The sequence below is a fragment of the Mya arenaria genome, chromosome 14 (genome assembly GCF_026914265.1).
Source record: "Mya arenaria isolate MELC-2E11 chromosome 14, ASM2691426v1".
NCBI classification, from domain to species: Eukaryota; Metazoa; Mollusca; class Bivalvia; order Myida; family Myidae; genus Mya; species Mya arenaria.
Window position 1 is genome coordinate 32,218,466 of NC_069135.1, and position 21,539 is coordinate 32,240,004.

The window sequence follows — 21,539 nt, forward strand, 5'->3', positions numbered from 1 at the left end:
GTTGAAGTCATCAATGTGTTTTCGTCGCAAAAATGCCGAAATCTAGAGTTTTTATAATGATCCCGGAAAGTCAAATGTGCTGTAGAGAGCGACATAATATATATATGGCAAATGCACATATGATTAACTGTCATCAAAATGCATTAATATTGAGTGAAATTTAATTGATAAAAGTGTCAAATTTTTATTTCTATGACTTGTCTTCTTTAGCAAAAATATGTACAAAATTAATTTAAGGTAAAAAATGACATTGTTGCTCTCATTAATGATTTTACAACAACGAAATATACGCTAAAACGCACCTACGATTACCCAGCTAAACAAAATTTCCGTGGGGCGGGGGGCATGCCCCCGGTCCCCCCAAAAAGTGGCCTACACACATATTTTCGTCAAGCTACGCCCCTGCTGAAGTGTTCCTCTGTAGGCTTCAAAGAAGACGTCAATAACTGAAAGCACCTGCCGCCATACGTTGTTTCCCGATGTTACTTCGTTTTCCTCTAAAAATGTTATACTTTTACTACCATTCTGTTTGTTATCATAAGTTTTTATGCGAAATAAACTACTTTTGTATTGTATTGTATTATATTGTATTGTATTGTATTATATTGTATAGTATTGTATTGTATTGTATTGTATTGTATTGTATTGTATTGTATTGTATTGTATTGTATTGTATTGTATTGTTTCCAGCATTTCTATGAGAAACGAGAGATAAATAGAGGCGGGTGCTTTACCAAACTCACTTGATTACCGATATGGCGAATAATAGTGTTTCCCAAGTGTGGGTGTTATATTAAATTGACGAATATGAATTTCATAAAAATGTTTTTCATGCATTCATGTATTCATTTTATAATCATGGTGTATAGGTTCCCATGTTTATAGGTCCGGGTTACCATCGACATCGGGAATATCCGCCAGAACGAGCCAGAATCCTCAGAAGCGTTATGAATGAATGGTTTAGGGCTAAATTTAACAATTATTTTTCATATTTATACAATTATACCTTTACTTTCATTCCATTCCACTGATGTTGTCATGTAGAACGTCTTTCCCGGTAAAATTTCTTTCTGATATGAATATAACTACATCATTTCTTCCGAATCGAATTGTCAATAAACGATAACTGACAACAATCGCAAATTAGCAGACGATTTTCGAAATTGACGCGTGGTTATATCACGTGATCTAATACGTTAACATCTCACGAGAACTGAACGAGAGAGGATATCAGGTAACCCAATGTCAAAGCCGGTCAGTGTGTAGCGTGGAAGGATAAACTAATTTACAGGTATGTGTGTCTCATTACATACTTATCTCATTGAAAACAGAGATTTAACACTTCTGTTCTTTTGTATAAGTATTCATACATTGGTTGCAACAAGATATATTTGCACCATGTAAAGTGTAAGGAAGTGCTTAAACATTATTTAATGGTAGACTATATTCGATGTATAAATGTATGGTTCCGCTTCAGTTCATCTTAAGTCATTTCATAGTCGTTCAGCGCAGAACCTTCTGTCGAGTATTTACACAAATTAAAATGAAAGATAAAGGTCAAATAAAGGTCGTAGAAAATGTTTATAGTATTTATTTAAAAGTTTAAATCTTTATTTCCTGTCGTGTATTACTTTAGTGACTTACAATGGCCATGCTTGCTGTGAAAACAATGATCTGTATTATCATCCGCGACTTTTCGTTGTACTCTCAGTTATCAATATTATAGTGAGACAAAATACTATTTGCTTTTAGTATTAGTACGTATACTATGCATTAGTATATGAGTCAAGTGAGTGATTTGCGTTATTAAACTCACCATATTGACCTTCAAACAGAATGCGAATAAACATTGGTTCTGTAGGATTTCGAAATAACATAAGTGGATGAATATTTCGATATCAATTAACCAAATGCTTAAACAAAGTTTCAGTTTCTCGAGAGCATGAAATAAGGATATATTATTCTGACAAGTATGTCATTTGCTATCAAAGTGGGTGGTCAAGCTTGTATAATTATTATTGATTTAAATAGATACTTAAAAGTCAAATACAATAAATTCAATGGATCATCCCCGACCCCCCCCCCTCTCCCGAACCCCCCCCCCCCCCCCCCCCCTCTCCCAATGATCACCACTAACTATTCAAAATCACTTTTTCTTGCATTCGCTGACGATTTAACGATCTTTAATTATTGAATAGGTTATCTAGTGTTTGATCTATTATTAACCATGATTATGAATTTCCTTACAAGATATCAATCTTAAAAAAGTCATTATAATATTCTACCCTACTTTGATCACCATATGGAGTATCTATTTTATTTTTATCTCATCTATTCATCGTTGTGTCACTTACATAACGTTAGCATCTGTCAAATCTGGAAAATAATCTCAGCGATCTTATAAACAGCCGGTGGCAAAATGTTACAAACAATGGCATTGCGTACATACTGCATGTACATATTATTGCGTTAGAAGATTTGTTTAGATACTGTCGGAGTACAACTCTAAAAGAAGGTATCGAAAACCGTAACGACAATGCAGTGTACTTATACACACATGTTTTGGAAAAAAAGTGTGCTATTTTGTGTCAGTTTGGTTGTATTTCTGGTGTTGACCAAGAAAACGTGCACACTTAAGGAGAAGAGTATTTTATTGTTGTTATAAGTGATTTATGATTCATGGTATGTAGAAAGAACAGAAACCCATTTTAATTAGCGAAAGTCATGCTCTTTGATTTGTCACAGATTTTATAATTCCATTATAAAATATTACAAATGTGCCCAGACGGCTGTTACAGAAGCTTATACTATGGTGTGTAATGTTTGTCTAAATAGTTCTAATTGACTTAAAAGTTTATTAAACTTCAATACCACAGACTATTGATGTCATAACCGTACAGTTAAGCGTGTGTTAATCAATTTCCCAATCGATTTAGGAGTATTGAACCGTAAAGTAAATGGTTAATGTTGATCAACTCGCTTCTTATGACCATCATGTAACAAGAGAAAATAGACTTTGGGAAAGAACTTAACATTAAGTGATAATTAAAAAGAAAACCAGGTTCCAGTCTGGCGCTAGTAAGCTGTAGAGTTATTGAAGGGTGCTGCGACCTGTCCCTTTTTATAGCACCCTTCTGCTCTCATGGAGGCCTGACCAGTGACCAGCATGTACAACCTCCTGACTTCATAGAATGAAATACTTTATATATTTTTTATTATTATATAGTTAACATATTAATGTAAGTTTATACAAACTTGATATATTTGGCTGTTATTACACCTAATATTACTTCAATCGAGCAAATTCCAGTTTTTTCCCTGTGACATTCATCATGCTTTGAGTCGAATTGTTCTTATTTTGTCACAATGTGACCGTTTTCTCAACAAACCACCTACAGCACACTGCCTTTTCTTATACCTGGCGAAACAGCCATTTATGATCATGTTAAGACCATTCTTCGCTATTTAAGACTAATACTGTCACCTATGGTTAATACGCTAGCACCATTGAACTTATCTCAGTACACGCCACTCAAAATTTATATCATCGATGCACCGTCTCTTTTCATGCAATAGAAAACTAAATTGATATACTGCAGATGACACAAATCATCATTCGACATAATCAAAAGTCTGGCTGTCAAACAACAGTGCCATTGAAATAACGTAACTGTGTAATCATACGTCGAACAAGTGTGGCTGATGTTTGAAGGTCATGCAACAGCGCCGACGTAGTGCAGACGAAGAACATTAATGTATCACCGTTAAACCGAACAACGAAATTAAATTAACACGATTACACCTCACCGGATTGAACATCTGAATTATATGTAAATAGCATTTTGTTTTTACGATCTCGCGCAGACGATTTCTTCACTCTCTTTTTATCTTTCTCACTGGTATGAGTTTAATTAAACCATCTGAAAGATACGTCGAAAAAAGGATATAAATTTAAGCTTTAACATAATGGTTCATCGCATCGACCTGTTGTGTTTTACGTTAACTATAAAAAAAACGTTCATTGACAAATTGATTATTACATATTCCCCCCATATGCGTTCCGACGGCATGGAATTTGGCAGGTTTTTGGATCTGGGACTTGATTCGAATAAGTGAGTATTTCAATGATATTTTTTGTAAGCATGGATCTGTGAATGTATCTTGGAATAAAAGTTTTTGTAGAAGAAATAAGGATGCCGACCAGCGATCTATTTACTTAAGTAAACTCTTTATAGATGTTGTATTATCAATGTGTGCAATGCGTAATCGATAGTGGTTGGCTAGACTGAGACAGAATTCATTTACGATGCCAATATATTTTGCTCCTAACACTAGGGTTCCTTCTGAATTCCTCATACTTCGGTATATTCTCTCGTGGACTCTCAGACCGATTAATAATTAGGCGATGCTAGTTACAGGTCATCCTCGTGAGGATTCGTGGACTGTTGAAGTCTGCGCTGCCAGTAAGATAATTCCTCTTGTGGATTGATTTTCAGACTGTTTAAGTCTGCGCTGCCAGTAACGTACAATTCCTCTTGTGGATTGATTCACAGATTGTTTAAGTCTGCGGTAGAAGTCTGAGCTGCCAGTGAGGTTATTCCTCTAGGACTCTTTGGCTGTTTAAGTCTGATTCACAGATTGTTTAAGTCTGCGGTAGAAGTCTGAGCTGCCAGTGAGGTTATTCCTCTAGGACTCTTTGGCTGTTTAAGTCTGATTCACAGATTGTTTAAGTCTGCGGTAGAATTCTGAGCTGCCAGTGAGGTTATTCCTCTAGAACTCTGTGGCTGTTTAAGTCTGCGTTGCCAGTAAGCCCATTCCACTCTTGGGTCCTTAGACTGTTAAAGTCTGCGCTACCAGTAAGTCATTCCATTCATGGATTCTCAGACTGTTGAAGTCTGCGCTGCCAATAAGCCAATTCCACTCTTGGATTCTCAGATTGAAGTCTGCGCTGCCAGTATAAAGGTCACTCTTCTCTTGGATTATCAGGCTGTCAGTCTTCGCTGCCATAGCCTTCTTTTTCCTACTATTTATAACTAATCACGCTGAGGCGTTCAGTATTTTATTAAGCAGCAAATATTCGATAACATTTCCAGTAGATCTAAATCGATAAGTGGTCGTCACTTGAGTTACACCAATGATCTTTTTTGGTGCAACAAACCAATAACTATTCCTGCAATATGTCTAGCCTTTCTGTAGTGAAAGGAACGCTGTTTAAGAAAGTTGTTGAGGTTGCTAAATAGGTTGGGATTTTGCAAGGACGGTACGATATTGGTTCGTGGAAAGTGGGGTTGGTGAATGGTCGTGAGGATACCTAGAAGTGCGGACTTAATCGAGAAGGTGCTTGTATCTGTATAAATGGGATTTGTTTCGGGATAACACTAGTTATATAGTCAGTGCAATTTGGGCTTTACCGTGACACGCGTGGTATGTACACAATGCTAGGACATACGGCTATTACTATCCCGGCTGACAGATGTTGTGATATGACCCTTGGAAGACTGAAAAAGAAATTGTCCAGTGTTGGTGCAGTTGTTTTGTGATTCATTTTGTTTAACCGATGATACGGTTACAATTTGACCAAGCCTCAATGTCATGTTCATACCTATACACTGTTTCATGTCAAAACTCTGTTGCATCCCCAAAGAGAAAGTGACATTTAACAGCGCGTTCGTGTAAGAACATGTCAATTGAAATTGATTTTCGGTCAAATTGGTCCCGTATCATCGATTAAACAAAATGAATTGCAAAACAAGATGCGCCATTTGGTTTGTAAATCAATGTCACCTTCAGAGTGGAAAGCACAGAAACGCCACTTGACTGTTTTGATAAATGGTTGCCCATACCTAATATAGGACAATGGGTTTTCAGGCTGTCAAAATGCGACATCTCGTATTTTAAATGGTTCTCTTTAACGTAATGTCATTGGTATCTGTTGTAAATTGTGGGTGAAGCATCCTTTGCATTGACGAATACTTTAGTGCCATTTTGTATCTCTGTGTTTATTGCATCCGAGAATATTGATATCTTAAAAGCTTATGTGTTTTTTGCTCTCTCAAAATGCCAATACATTTTATTTTGCAACACTGTTGCTATTTTATGTTGCTTAGATTTTTAGCTATGCTTATGTTTTGCCGTCTCGGGCACGCTGACAACATTCATTATTTATAAGAGGTGAGCGACCGAGCTTGACCGAGTAGATGAATAGGACATATTAGTTAAACATGATCTTGACATTGTGGTATTTCGCTCTGTTCGTTGAACCTTATTACTGCGTAATGTTTGCATACTCTTAACACAGACGCGCTCGTTTTTTTCTGGTGTTTTTCTGTAGATATGGCTATGTATTTTTTTTCAAAATTGTTTCATTATTATGGGAAAACACATTCAAATCAAGTTAAATTTACCAATACTCATGATTTGTTGAAAGAGGCGAGTTTATAAATGTTGCTTTATACAGCATGGCTTCCCCCTATTCAGCAAACTCGTATACCGCAGCTTTACAAGTATGATAATAAATAGTTGAAGATGTCAACTTGTCCAACTGTTTGACGGCTACAGCATCCCTATATGCCCTGGGGCTCGTTTTGTTCTTAACAACGTAGACTTAATTATGTGCATATTTGCATTTTAATGGTGTTTTTGCGAATAATGTACATGCATCTGGTGTAATGACTATTGTATTCTACGCGTTCTTCGCTGTCACTTTAATGGAGCGCTTGTCGCTACTTCCTTTATCGCAATTATAGTGTTTGTGTTGTTGCACTCGTCTCACTAATGGGCGCGATCGTGACAACAACGCCGTGACGTCGACTAAGACGACAACTACTAGCGGATCCAAGGGGCCCAGCCCCCCCCCCCCCAAAATCGTTTAATTTTTATTTTAATATAAGAGGAAAAAAGTACTAAAATACACCAAACCCCCCTCCGAACAATTTAAACCCAATAAATTTCGATTCTGAGAGAGGGATGCAAGTCATTAGGATATGCCACTAGGTTACGCACCCTTTAACATCGAATCCTCTAGCCGCCCCTGACAAAGATAACGACGACAAATTATTTTTTTGCCTTTTCTAAGCTTCAGTTTCAAAACGAATCGTGCACCATAAGTGAAATACAGCTTTCATTTCGGAAAGTAGACTAGATTTCTAGGAGTACATGAAATGGTTAATTATCTGCCCATTTCAAAACTGACCTCATTTTTTTCGGAATTTTATAGTTGGACTATAACGGGGTCTAAGAATACCGGTTTGATCAAGGGAAGCACATGTTTAACATACATTAATGGTGATGTTTTATTTCCCAGTGCACTTGTTGTGGTACTCTAAATAACGAAATCGACAATAAATTTGGCACTGAAAGCGATTGTATGGGCCTATGTTCCTTTGAAATTGCCAGAATGCTGGGTACCGTTTGTGTCTCCTGATTTGAGGAAACGTAGATCGATTCCCTTTTCTGCTTACGAGACAAATTCACGAATCCGCCGTCTCCCCGAGTCTTCATATTGATTCCGAAAGCAACATGTACCATACACTCTTAACGGTTTCCCCTGCAGATATTTTGTTCCTTTTACCTAATTTCACTTATAAGAAGATATATTCCCGTAAAATGTAAATTCCACAAATGAGAAAGAGAACCAGCTCGGAATATTTTAATAATATTTAAGCTTTTCGTACCGTCTTTTTTGTCATTCGGCGAAAACAAACTTAAAATTTAAAAACGTAAGCTTCATTTGAGTCTGTTTCTATAGTTAACCGTTTGTGCTACTCGTTAGAACTCGGTTAAAAATGCTGCTTCTCTTCAACTGGCGCCAAAGTGAAACATTCAAAACATATAAACATTTCAACAATGTCAATGGCAATCAATCCATATCCCCCCTTGCATACTCAGCTAAGATTTCGTCATGAAGACTACAACGTGACTTTAGACTATACGCAAAAAAGCCCGAACGTTGACGGAGTGGTCCGGAAATTACCGAAGAGCTTCGGTTGTGTTCGTCATTTCAGCAATTTCAGCACTTAATACCTAGAAATAGATTCACAAATGTTATAATGGATAATTCATGTTTGTTTGTTTTATATTTCAGACACTTTGATGCTATCAGTCATGACGAGGAGTTTAGCCTTATTGCTGGTCGTAGTGGCGACGGTGTATGCCGCACGTAAGTGACGTCATTACGTTATGTTCAAATATGCGGTGTATGTGTGTGCAAAGTACTTATTACATAAGCGCTCTACTTCTGTTTCGCTATATTGGTACTTAAACCCACACATATGTGATTATGGTTGCATGGAGAGCCATTATTTTTAATCAGATGTGAGGAAGTTTGTGTGGTGAAAAAGAGCATGTAAACTATTTACCGAATAAGGTGTTACCTAAAATACAATCGTCATAACATCATCTCTGATCAACTATCTGGTACCATCATGGGGACCATAAAGTCCAAATAAGCATTAACCCTTAAGCTCGTTCAGATCCTGAATTTTGTTACATTTTTATGTCAAATATGAATGTAAGAATTCGGGCTTGTTTATTCAGAAATCGTGACTTCCATGACTGGACAGTCCGTAGCGACCTTATATGCAAAGCGTCGTTAACGGACACCGTTTTTTTGGGTGTTGTTGATATCACTAATGCCCCGATTCCTTATAATTATTCCACTTGCATATTGAATAATTTGTTTTCTGTCTCCAGCACCGGTCAGAATCGACTCCAAGGATGAGTGCGGCTCCACGAACACCGTCGAACTGGATTCTGACTTCCGGTTGGTAGGCCGGGGCGTGGCGGCTGGCGCCAACTCAACCAAAGACTCCATGTGCACGTTCAGCTTCACCGCCACCGACGGCGCGGAAGGGTGCATGGGACTGTGCTACATGTTCGATCACTACGCGACCATCAATGATATGAAAGTGGAGCTGGCCGTCGGCCCTAAGGTGAGGGTACAGGTTATATAATGTTTGAATGGGAACGATATAACAAAACATGGGTAAAACAGAAATGTAAACTTTGTTGCCGGAAATGGATAAAAGAAAGAACTTTTTTTTAGTCAAAATATACACACAGCCATTTTTCTCAATATATTTTCTACATATCTTTGTTGTTGTTCTTGTGGGGTGTTTTAAGGCTTTTCAATAGAATGATCTACGTTTAGTATGATCACGATGAAGTATTTCGGCGAAATTAAATAAGAGACTCAAGTTTGTTATGCTTAAACTCAAGAAATTTGGCCCATGTGTATTATACCACATGGTGTTGCTGCTATATATTTAACAGCACAATCATTTTCATCTTCCAGAAATATTTATATATATATATATAATAATATGAATATAATATACTTATAAAGTTACTTAGAATAAAACATATATAACATATTTTTTCAACTCTTATTTGGATGTAAAATTGAATTCAAGTAAAAAATTGAATTCCGTATTCCAGGTGTTCAAAAAAGGTGACGCTTTCCCCATGGAGCCCGTGTGCATGGAGGACAAAGCCCTGCCAGTGACCTTGACCCAGAAGACTGGCTACATATACAAGAAGGACGAGCCCAACTACAAGTTTGTCCTGAGCGTCTATAACAAGTGTGGAATGAAGGGATCCGTCATCAACATAGACTTTGATGAAGCCATTCAATTGGTGGATGGTAAGGCTTTATTAAGTCTCATGGTTGAGAACATAACACCCACAACACATTTTTGCATATGGAGTTATGGCAGTCTTGCGCTGAGCCATCGAATTTGAGTTTGCTACACTTTTGTTAAGTGATGCAATGCCCTTTTAAAATAACTGTTATCTCAGTTAGATCTATAGTGAAGTACAATTATTGTCATATTTCAATCTGGGGACCAATTTTTCTGAATAAAACATATTTCATTGACCTTGACGTTTATGTCAAGGTTATAACAATAACCAAGAAAGAGCAGACATAGAGAGGAACTAATTTAGTGTGGGTTTCGTGCTGGGATTTAAACTGTCATGATTTTTTTTCATCTTTATTTCTTATGTTGACCTTGAACTTTTTTTTCAGGTTATCACCATGGCGAGAAGAAAGAAGATAGGGAGAGGAGCACATTTATTGCTGGTATCTTGCTGGGATTTGGCCTGTCCTGTATTTTCCTGGTTGTCCTTGCTATTGGCTACTGCTACACCAGAAACAGCCCAACCGGGCGAGGAAGGTCAAGCTCTGCTATGAAAAGTAAGTGTTTCCATGGTTTCTGGTAGGTGATCAGCTAAGGCTTTTTTTTCTCGCTTTTTCCGGGCATAAATGGAAGAATGAGTTGGGATGGTGAAATAAGTCATGATGTAATTATAAATACATACTACAATTTTCTACTGTCATTATCCCAGGCCGATACTGCCACTAGCATCTTAAGGTTGGAGTATAAGTAAGAATTTTAAAATGTTTTACCTGGCTCTGCCAAAACCTTATATGAGGGAGATTATCTGCTGTCTTAAAGTCCACTTTTACCCACCTTTCCCTGGATATGGCTAAATATTGGGATAGGGAGTGGAAATTTTAAGTAGTAGTTATATAAGCCTTAGTACTAAGGCTGAGTAAAAAATTTACGTTTATTGTATGTATTTTTAAATGTCTGTTTGTAAAACCATGCGTCCACATCATCCACACCAATATGGTAATACCTGTTTATGTATATTTTCCAGAACAATAAATTCCTCAAATTAATGAACCTGAAATGAGTTTTACAATTTCTGCGGATCCTGATAATATTGATTAAGCTTGAAGTAACAGACTTAATCTTATAAATAATTAAGCCCCTAGGTTTCATGGCGTTGCATAAGTAGCTTATCATGCTTGACTCTCAACTAACCCTGTGTATAGAGTAATTATTGTGCTGCCATTGTCACACTTTTGGGCAATATATTTCCGAACAAATGTATAACTGGTGTGATCATGAAATTGTACAAGAATGTTTGCAGCCCGTGCCCCGAACCACGCATACCATAAATGTACGGGGGAAAATAAAAGGTAGCATACAAAAACATGTTTGCAGACAATTATAGTGCCAGGTTTTCTCCATGTTTCAATTAAGATTTGGCTGATATCAATTAGATAGTGTTAGCAGTGAGTTCAATTAAACCATTAATACAGCTATTTTTTTAATCTGCACTTTATACAATTAAGTAGAACATTTTTGCTTTGTTAGTGTTTAATCCCCTGGTAGGCTTGTGCATACTTTCCATTGCAATACCTAACATCTAAATTTGGTGATTTAGAGAATGTTTTTTCATGTGTTGTCGTAGCCTTGTTGTTGTCAGCAGCAGCATCTTTATAGTTATCATTATTATGCAAAGAATTAAATAAGGTAAAACTTTGAAATCATTGAAGATGTTGATTTGAAATTTGGTCATAATGTTCACAATAAGAATATGCATATCATCATTGTGTGAAGCAAGTTATGTCACTCTATCTCAAATAACAGTTAAGTTATGCCCCATGTTGAACAGAAAAAAAGCAAAAGCCGAGCATCTGCTTGCCTTACCCTTGCTCTTAAAGCTGCACTCTCACAGATCAACTGTTTCTACAACTTTTTTTATTTTTTGTCTTGAAATCGGCCATTTTTTGTGTCAATGTCTGGAAACCAGTGATGTAAGACTGCTGACAAAAGATCAGATCGCCTGTTTTCATATTTACATCTGCGATCTGATTTTTTGTCAGCAGTCTTATATCACTGGAGATATCAAAAGATGTTAAAATGCTCAATCTGTGAGAGTGAAGCTTTGAAAAAATAAAACAGACATGTATTTTATTGTTATTTGTTTTTGTTTTAGTTGGAGGTCAGCGCGGTAAGATGACCCCAGGCCAGGAGCCCAAGGAGGTTGAGATGGGCGTCCGATACAAGGCTAAAGGTATGTTACATGTGTCATGGTTTATGGTGTATTTATCTCCCTTTGTATGAATGCAGAATAGACATTTGTGCTTGCAATTATAAAGATGTGATTTGTCAAAGTAACTGAACATTGAACATTTGATCACAAAAAAATAATTTAGCACAGGTGTCTATTTTTGTAGCCATTACAGGAAAAAATCAGCATGTAATTATATCGTGTATGCATTTGAATGAATTAAGGTGAAGTTAATGTCTACTATATGACAAAGATTTAAACCTACATTGCTTAATGATTTGAATAATTGTAAGAACAGACTGCTCGCAAAGAATTATAAAGAAAATCTAATAATACTAAGGAGCGGGCTATAATGCTTGCTGTTGCATATTGCATGTAGAATATATGACTTGAAAAGGATCGGGATTATTAAAATATCATTAATAAAGACAATGCTTAAATGGTTTGGTTTTCTTATGCTTTGAAATTTGACTGATTAATGAGAACTGTGTTACAGACAGATCTAGAGCAGTAATTAATATGCTTTAATGCGGTAAAAGCCACAAGGTGTGAAGTTAGTATATGGAAAGGATGCACTAAAAGTTATAAACAAGACCACAGAATTTTTCAAAATGTCAGTTACAAATTTTTCAAAATATTTTATATTAGCCATTTTGAAATAATGCTTGAAATTTCAAAACTTGCTCAAATTTTATTATTTTGAAACATGAATTGTGAAATTGAATTGTTGAAATCGAATGAATTTAAATGAATGGACACGCCTATTAGTCAGAATCTCACTCTAATCTTGTTATATGGCGCAAAGATGAAAACTTGATGATTACATCAAATGGACAATGGCATAGAAAATCTTTGAGGTCAAAAGCCTAGTACAGTGCATGATAAAACTGTGCTTTATCAAATATCAGTAAAAGTGGTGTGTCTTTTCATTTGCTTTCTTCTTCAAAAAGAATATTTTGTTAAACTTCATCAAATCAAATTATGGATTTTTTTTTTTGATGAATGGATTTTTTAACAATATTATAGCATAAGAAAACCAAACGTTGCAAGTTATGGATGTTGGTATAATTATATCTCCATGTGCCTTGTATTTAGACCCTGACCAACCAGAAGTTAAACCACTACTCGACCCAGTAAAACCACCAGCAGAGGGCGCCACTGGCAAACATTCAGGTGCTGCTTGATTCACTTCAAAAATTTAATCGATCAGCTTGTACATGTTGTGCTTGATTGAAGCAATTCTCTACTATTGCATAATGGGTTTAAGTTAGCTTCGCAGTTAAGGGAGATTTTTTAAGTGACTTTTTCTTTAAGGAATTTTTTATGGTTAAAGTGTTTAAAGATACAACAATTTATTTGCCTGATTAGATTCAACTAGAGATATTTAAAGCTCAAACCTTATTGATTAGTTAAACCTTTTAATTAACAATCATTTCTGGCCTCCATGGGCAGCTATTTGCATAACAAATATTTAATTTCTATACCTTTAAATCTGAAATTTTCTCATGATTGTTAGTTAATTTCCTTCCTTGAGAAGAAGCTAATACGATATTATCAATTCAAACATATCTGTGCCTTAAAAGTATTTCGAACCTACTTTGCTGCATACATGTTTTCCGATATTTGCCTCGCTATATATCTAAAGGAAAGTTAAGTGCTTTGGGTTAAAATGGCCGGGTCAGGAAAATGGGCTTTTGTAACGTTATACGGTAGTTAATCACATTGGTTATCATGTTCAATACATGCTTTTGTTCTTGCCAACTAAAATCAACAGCTTATTGGTTTTCTGGTACAAGTTTCTATCGGACAACTTTTTTTGCTTTGGTTTAAGAGAAAACATTTATTTATTTTAAAGACTTAAGAGTTTTGAACTTATGGAAAGAATGCTTTGTGTATAAATGTCCAATTGATAATTGAATGACTAACAACAACAACATTAATCAAAATAATTTCAAATGGGGCTGGATTAAAATGAATACTTGATTAATACCTGTATTGAATTATTAAACAAACATGCATGGATGAAAACTGAATGATATAATGACCTGATATACTCTTACATTGCTCGGTTAATTTACGCATGCATTTTAATTTTATTTAAGCATTTTGGAAAATTACTTTTTTATTTCATAATACTGATTTTCTAATTCTGTTTAAATTCCACATTATTTTATGTTAAAACTTCACTTTTTATTTTATATTCATGTTCGTAGCACCATTATGTTATGATTAACAAACAATGTATGTTTAATGTACAGCTTAAGTTCAGAGAGACGGTAGGTATACCAACACATCATCTTTACCATGTAATCCAGAGAGACCATACAAATCATGCTTAGAACTAACATACAAAAGTGCTCACAAAAGGTGCTAACAAATGTGCTCACAAAAGTGCTCACAAATGTGCTCACAAATGTGCTCACAAAAGTGCTCACAAATGTGCTCACAAATGTGCTCACAAAAGTGCTCACAAATGTGCTCACAAAAGTGCTCACAAATGTGCTCACAAATGTGCCCACAATTGTGCTCCCTAATGTGCTCACTAATTTGCTTACAAAAGTGCTCACAAATGTGCTCACAAAATTAATGTGCTCACATGATAGTTTTTATACTCCTTATAGTCTGTAAACATAAAGATGTTTTCATGATGCTGTGTCTTGAATTCTAAGCCCAATCAATTTAGAAGGCAGTTTTAATCCATATTTCATTAGAAAGGCAACTCATGTTACGGTACATCCTGCATATCTAGGGAGTTCTGCATACATCTGCGGTGTCACCGTCATCGTTTTGTTTTTTTTTTGGAAAAATAAGATTAATTAATTTGAGATTGACTCATGTTTTCTCAACTAATTAATTCTATATTGATGTTATATCAACTTATATTTTCGTCGAGTGAGTCCTATAAACAGCTAGATTGTTAACAATACCTATTTTTTCCGAAACATGTTAAGAATTTCAGGATAAACTTCAAAGGCATCTCATGAAGCACAAACACTCTTAATTCAATGAAATGGAAAGTTTGACACACACATTTGTCTCATTTAATCACTTGAGCAGCTTTTGTATGTTAACTTGTTGTTAAAATTAGAACCTTAGACTTTAACTGTAGTGATTCATAAGGATGCCTAACTCAGCAGATAGGCAGAGAAAAAAATCAACAACAGTTTCGATTATTAAACAGTCAAAATGAATTATGCATGATGTAATAGTAATTTTTTAGTTCGCAGTGGCCATACTTAAATAAGGAAGGTGGGTGGGGTGGGGTGGGGGTTAGCATTTATTGTAGGAAATTATTCTTTATTTCAAGACTTTGGAACCATGTTGAACGAGTGTATGACAAAATATTGTAAAATGAAGCAAATCCTAGGTTGATGCAAGTGTTAGAAAGAAATTGCAGTATTGATTTGTGAAATGAAATAAAACGTAGAGTAGCCTTACACAGAAAACCTATACGGTACAAAAGATATAGTGCTACAACCAAGAACAAACTGAATAATAGATCCTACAATATGCTAGTTCAAAGAATGGCTCCTAAGTGCAGACTTACCATGTACATGTACATAAAAAGCATAAAACTTGTAACAAAAAAATCACAAGTAAATAAAATGAGAATATTTTGGGGAAGTTTATTGTATAGCCACTGCAGAAAAGCCAATCTTAGGGACAGCCATATTTTCTTACTATTCAGAACAAGTATATTTGTTTGTGGCTTTTGTTATATATAGCACGGTTTATTTGGAGTGCTGTGAGATCTCTCATAATTTATACTCAAGACACTTGTAACATCAACATATACACACATACGGAAATGAAGGCAAAACAGTTGTACATACTTGAATGTGAAGATTCAGTTCATACTGTTTTGCGTTCATTCCTTAACCAGACCGCTTGATTAATTCTTTCTCATGAAGTTACATTCATTGTTCATTGTGTCTATTTGTTCAGTATGAAAGTTACATTTATATGATGACAAAACAAAGAAAGTAGCCGAGAGTTTCCTTAGTTTGTCAAAAGATTTTTGTTTTTCTTAGCTTTAGATAAATTTATATTCATATATATTATATTTAGATAATTCTAAAGGTGTTAAACCTGTAAAAGATCATGTTGTTTTTATGTGAAAGAAATTTCACATTAACTTATGAAGTTTTAAAATGATGAGAAATTTACATTGGTGAATGAGTTTGAATATTTTTTCAAAGAAATCATAAAAATCATAAATGATCCATGTTTCATTGCATTGCGCACTAAGCTCATGTGGTTTATACAATCATTATATTAACATTTGTCAATTTATCACATGTCGTTGCTTGTTTGGAGTGTATTTAATAATACAACCATTACCAATGTTCTTATGTCACACTTTTAATAGTGTGATAAAACATGACATTGACGTCTTTCGCCCTATTTATTTCAAATTATTCACGGAAAAACAGTTAAATCTTCATTCTGGGCAACGAATATGTCATGCGATAAATAGAATTTTACATCTGTTGCCAATTAATACAAAATTTATGAAACTTTTCATAATGTTTATAAAGCTCACCTAAGGCTATGTGAAGACTCGCCTTATAACTTTCCCTTAACTTGTTTCATAATATTTATGCCCCCCTTCAAAGAAGAGGGGTATATTGCTTTGCACAGGCATGTCGGTCGGTCGGTCGGTCCGTCGGTAGACCAAAGCTTGTCCGAGTGATAACTCAACAATTCCTGGACGTATGGTCATCAAACTTCACATGTTGGGCCTGACCAGTAGATGACCCCTATTGATTTTGGGGGTCATCGGGTCAAAGGTCAAGGTCACAGTGACCTTTAATGGTAAAATAATTTTAAAGCTTGTCCGAGTGATAACTCAACAATGCCTGCACCCATGGCCATCAAACTTGACATGGAGGTTGGGCCTGACCAGTAGATGACCCCTATTGTTTTGGGGGGTCATCAGGCCAAAGGTCAAGTTCACAGTGACCTTGAATGGTAAAAGGTTGTCCGAGTGATAACTTGACAATGCCTGCATCCATGGCCCTCTAACTTGACTTGGAGGTTGGGCCTGACCAGTAGCTGACCCCTATTGTTTTTGGGGCTCATCAGGTCAAAGGTCAAGTTCACAGTGACCTTGAATGGTAAAAGGTTATCCGAGTGATAATTCGACAATGCCTGCACCCATGGCCCTCATAATTGAATTGGAGGTTGGGCCTGACCAGTAGAAGACCCCTATTGTTTTTGGGGGTCATCGGGCCAAAGGTCAAGGTAACAGTCACCTTAAATGGTTAAAGGTTTTCTGTGTGAGAACTTGACAATGCCTGCACCCATGGCCCCCAAACTTGACTTGGAATTGGGCCTGACCAGTACATGACCCCTTTTGTTTTTGGGGGTCATCTGGCCAAAGGTCAAGGTCACAGTCACCTTGAATGGTAAAAGGTTGTCCGAGTGATAACTCGACAATGCCTGCACCCATGGCCCTCAAACTTGACCTGGAGAATTGGCCTGACCAGGAGATGACCCCTATGGTTTTTAGGGGTCATTGGGCTAAAGGTTAAGGTCACAGTGACCTGGAATGGTAAAAGGTTATCCGAGTGATAACTCGACAATGCCTGCACCCATGGCCCTCAAACTTGACTTAGAGGTTGGGCCTGGCCAGAAGATGGTCCCTATTGATTTTAGGGGTCATTGGGCCAAAGGTCAAGGTCACAGTGACCTTGAATGATAAAAGGTTGTCCGAGTGATAACTCAACAATGCCTGCACCCATGGCCCTCAAACTTGACATGGAGGTTGGGCCTGACCAGTAGATTACCACTATTGATTTTGGGGGTAAAAGGTCAAGGTCACAGTGACCTTGAAAGCAAACTCGACAATTCTTGGACCTATGGTCATCAAACTTGACATGAAGGTTGGGCCTGCCCAGCAGATGACCCCTATCGACTTTGGGGGTCATCAGGCCAATGTCACAGTAACCTTTAACGCAAAAAAGTTAACAAATCTTCTCCCACTGATATCTCAACAATGCCTGAACCTATGATCATTAAACTTGACATGGATGTTAAGCCTGACCAGTAGATAACCCTTATTTATTTTAGGATTCATAGAGCCAAAGGTCAAGGTCACAGTGATCTGGAATGGTAAAAGGTTGTCTGAGTGATAACTCAACAATGCCTGAACCCATGGCCTTCAAACTTGACTTGGAGTTGCATCTGACTTGTAGATGACCCCTTATGATTTAAGGGGTCAAAGGTCAAGGTCACAGTGACCTTGAATGAAAAAAACTTGTCTGTGTGATAACTTGACAATGCCTGCACCCATGGCCCTCGAACTTGACATTTAGGTTTCTGGTGACCAGCTGATGACTCTGGATTTTGAGTTCATAGAGTCAAAGGTCATGGTCATAACACAATCTATCCTCACACTTTAATGCTCATAATCTTAAAACTGCCTTAATGGCAACAAATCAGCTGTCATTTCGGTCCATGCATATTTCATTCAATTGTCCATATAATCCTGAAAACATGGCGCTCAGGGGAGGCATAATGTTTGACAAACATCTCTTGTTTTGTATTAAATGGCAATTCATGTATGATTATATATGCACAAACTAATTCATCACTGTACTTGATTTATACAAAGGACATATGCCAGACAACTACTTTTTCTGAGCTTTATTTTGAAGAAATACAATTCGCGCAAACAATATTTATGGCTTTGTTAAAAGTGAAAAAAGAAATGTTCTCATTTAAGATGTAAATATTTGTTGGAACTAAATTAAATGCATGTCTCTCCTCTTTTACGTCAATATGTACTGGTAGTAAAACTACATTTACAATTGTCATACTAACTTGCATGAACAATATTTGCTAATTATATCTATAATTTCTTAATACATATAAAAAAAACATTTCTATATTAATCATAAAAATGACAAGAGATCATTCAATTTTGATTCAAACAGATTGAATTAATTTAGTGATCCGCTAAATTCTTTATTGAACACATCATACTGTCAGTTTACTAATATTTCTCTATTGATTATTTCCCTTTAGATGATGAAGAGCCCAAAGCGGACGTTGCACCGGAAATCGAGCCCGAGGATAAGGAGAAAAAATCTGACCAACCTGCTGGAAAAGCTGTAGAAACCAGGGAAAACACTACTGAATCTTCTGATACTCCGGCCACTGGTGATGCTGCACCTGCCGACGAAAACTGATAATTCTCCTTACTTAGAATTATTTTAAAAATTCTGTAAAATTGGTGTTGTAAATTAGATGTAACAGTGTATAATAATTATTCCTACAGTATACCTTGACACAAAAATGTTTTTAAGACCAATTTAAGCACATTTTTCAATACTGTTTGAAAGTAACATCGGGGATAAATTTTCGAGGCCATCCAAAATTCGTGTTTTCCATGCTTTGGGAACTTCATCTGTAAATATCTATGTCAGGTTATTTAGGATTTTCTAATATTGAGTAATGGTGAAAGATATCGAGATGTTTATATGTATATTCTGATTGTTAGCAGCAATGAATCTGTAATGTAAAGAGAGCTTATACTAGGTAATTTAGGGTGCGAAAATGATGTCATTTATAATTACATGTACATAAAGGTAACCCTAAAACGACCAGTCTATTAATTATACTAGTACCAAGCATGTTCTCCTAAGCTTAAAACAGAGGTTTTGAGAAAAACTGATGTTAAATTGCTTTGTGTTGTAGAGCATGTAGTATACAAGGTTTTGTTTGAACATTTTACAAGACTAAAAGTCTATATCATTTTTTCTTCAAACAGCAATACATGTGCAAATCAGTGTTTGTATTTGATTGCATATATTTTCAAATTTGTAATATAGTTGCTGTTTAATCTTATTTTTAAAGTTTTACATGTTTTTAGCCTTGTCAATGTACAGAGCTTGTTATACATAAACATTTTCAAACTTATAAATGTTCTACAAATATTTGGATCCGGAATGATGATCTTACAGGAAGTTATAATCAAGTCTTCATGTAATAAGATCATGGCATAGGAAATAAAAAAAAATTGAATAGATCTCATTTTGGAATAATACACTGCTTGATTGTTAAATAAAAATGGCTTATAATTGCATTCAAAGAAGAGTGAACGAAATAAGAAATTATATAATAGATATATGAGTTTATACATGCATATCAGTGGACATTCAGTAGTTAGAAAATTGTTAGGAGTGCTTTATTCTATAAAAATTATATTGTTTTCTGATATCATAAACAATAAATTAAGCAATTTACCATTTCATACTACTGCAAGGTGGTACATCAGCTGGACTTCTTACCTATGTATCAGAACCAATATTTTGTGGATGTATCCCATTTTATCCTGAAATTTTATCACAACGTGTAACGAAACTATGTTTGTATTTTCTGATAGCTACTATTGTTGAAACCTAGAGCTTTGTTTGGGATGCATGTACTTGTCTTGTATGTTTTTGCTTGATATTTGTTGGGTTTGGCAGCTAGTTTAGCTTAAACAAGTAATTAATGTATTCAAATCAGTTATAAGGATTTTTGCAATGTGCATTACTTTTAAAACAAGATAAATAATTTAGCTACTGTATTTTTCTACATGAATTGCTCATGCACATTTCTGTTTAGAAGCTTTTAAACACAATATTTCCGGTGTCAAAGTTTTGTAAAATGATAAAATGATAAAAGATATTTTTATGTTAAAAACCACGCTCGACATCTCAAGTCTGTGGTAGCTAGCTATGTGAATGTTTTATATTAGAAAGTTACCAACGCTGTTGTAGAAATTTAGTTGTGTGTTTTTATCACCATATATGTAAAATGGATAACATTCCCATGTGGCCATGGATTGTTCTCATGTTATTTCACTCATATTGCTCACAAAACCTTCCATTACCATGGTGATATATCTGTTATGTTTAATATAGCCCCTCCATAAATTTTACCTTTAATATCGAAAGTTTATATACTCTGTAGCTTATTCTAATTTTCATGAACCTCTTTTCACAATTTTTATATTTTTTTCAATTTCATGAGTGTTAAAATTCAATCATGGACAAACATTATATTTTTTTTACAATTTGCGAGGATTTTAAATTTACGAGCTTCATTAATTCCCATTAAATTGATTTTATTCAACCTTCTCAAAATTTGAACAAGCTACTGTAGTTAGTCAGTGTTTAAGGTAGTGTTATTCTGTAGGTCCTCTTAATGGAAAATGAATCTCTACAAATGCCTTTCAGAAAGGCTCGTGCATTTTATAACATTTACTTTCTCATAACATAGCAAGCTAACCAATACCAAAATCAATTTGTGCTATGTTGCAATATTTTTTATTAGATGTGGTAGTGTTCACAAATAGTACATGTTTACATACCAATGCATCACATTATGTGAACTTATACATGTATATTGATGGACGAGTGTGGATTAGACTTCCAAGTTTTATAATAAAGACAATACCAAATTTTATTTGCTGTTGATTTCTCTGCTCAATGAGGGTGTTAGTCAATACACTGTACTTGAGGATAAATATATATTCAGTAATACAGTAAAATTGGAAATGCATCACCTATGAATATATTTGTAGCAAAAGTATTATGAGGTGAAGAAAGAAAATAAATATATTGTTTTATGACCATAGACAGTATATACTACCAAGTTTGTTTTGTCGTAGATGACTGTTATTGAAG

At 35.5% G+C, this 21,539-nt stretch overlaps 1 protein-coding gene across 2 annotated transcripts; it reads left to right on the plus strand.

The window, feature by feature from the left end:
* Window positions 1-1,207: 1,207 nt before the first annotated feature.
* On the plus strand, window positions 1,208-21,318 carry LOC128217180 (uncharacterized). Of its 2 annotated transcripts, XM_052924123.1 has the most exons (9): window positions 1,208-1,291; window positions 8,084-8,158; window positions 8,692-8,930; window positions 9,436-9,640; window positions 10,025-10,192; window positions 11,788-11,865; window positions 12,958-13,035; window positions 14,121-14,138; window positions 18,892-19,031. In XM_052924123.1, exons 2-8 carry the CDS (start codon window positions 8,092-8,094, stop codon window positions 14,123-14,125), a joined length of 840 nt encoding a protein of 279 aa, XP_052780083.1. In that variant the 5' UTR covers window positions 1,208-1,291; window positions 8,084-8,091; the 3' UTR covers window positions 14,126-14,138; window positions 18,892-19,031. The 2 variants fall into 2 exon arrangements, with proteins under 2 accessions (XP_052780083.1, XP_052780082.1); XM_052924122.1 differs by lacking the exon at window positions 14,121-14,138 and having other exon boundaries at window positions 18,892-21,318.
* Window positions 21,319-21,539: the final 221 nt, after the last annotated feature.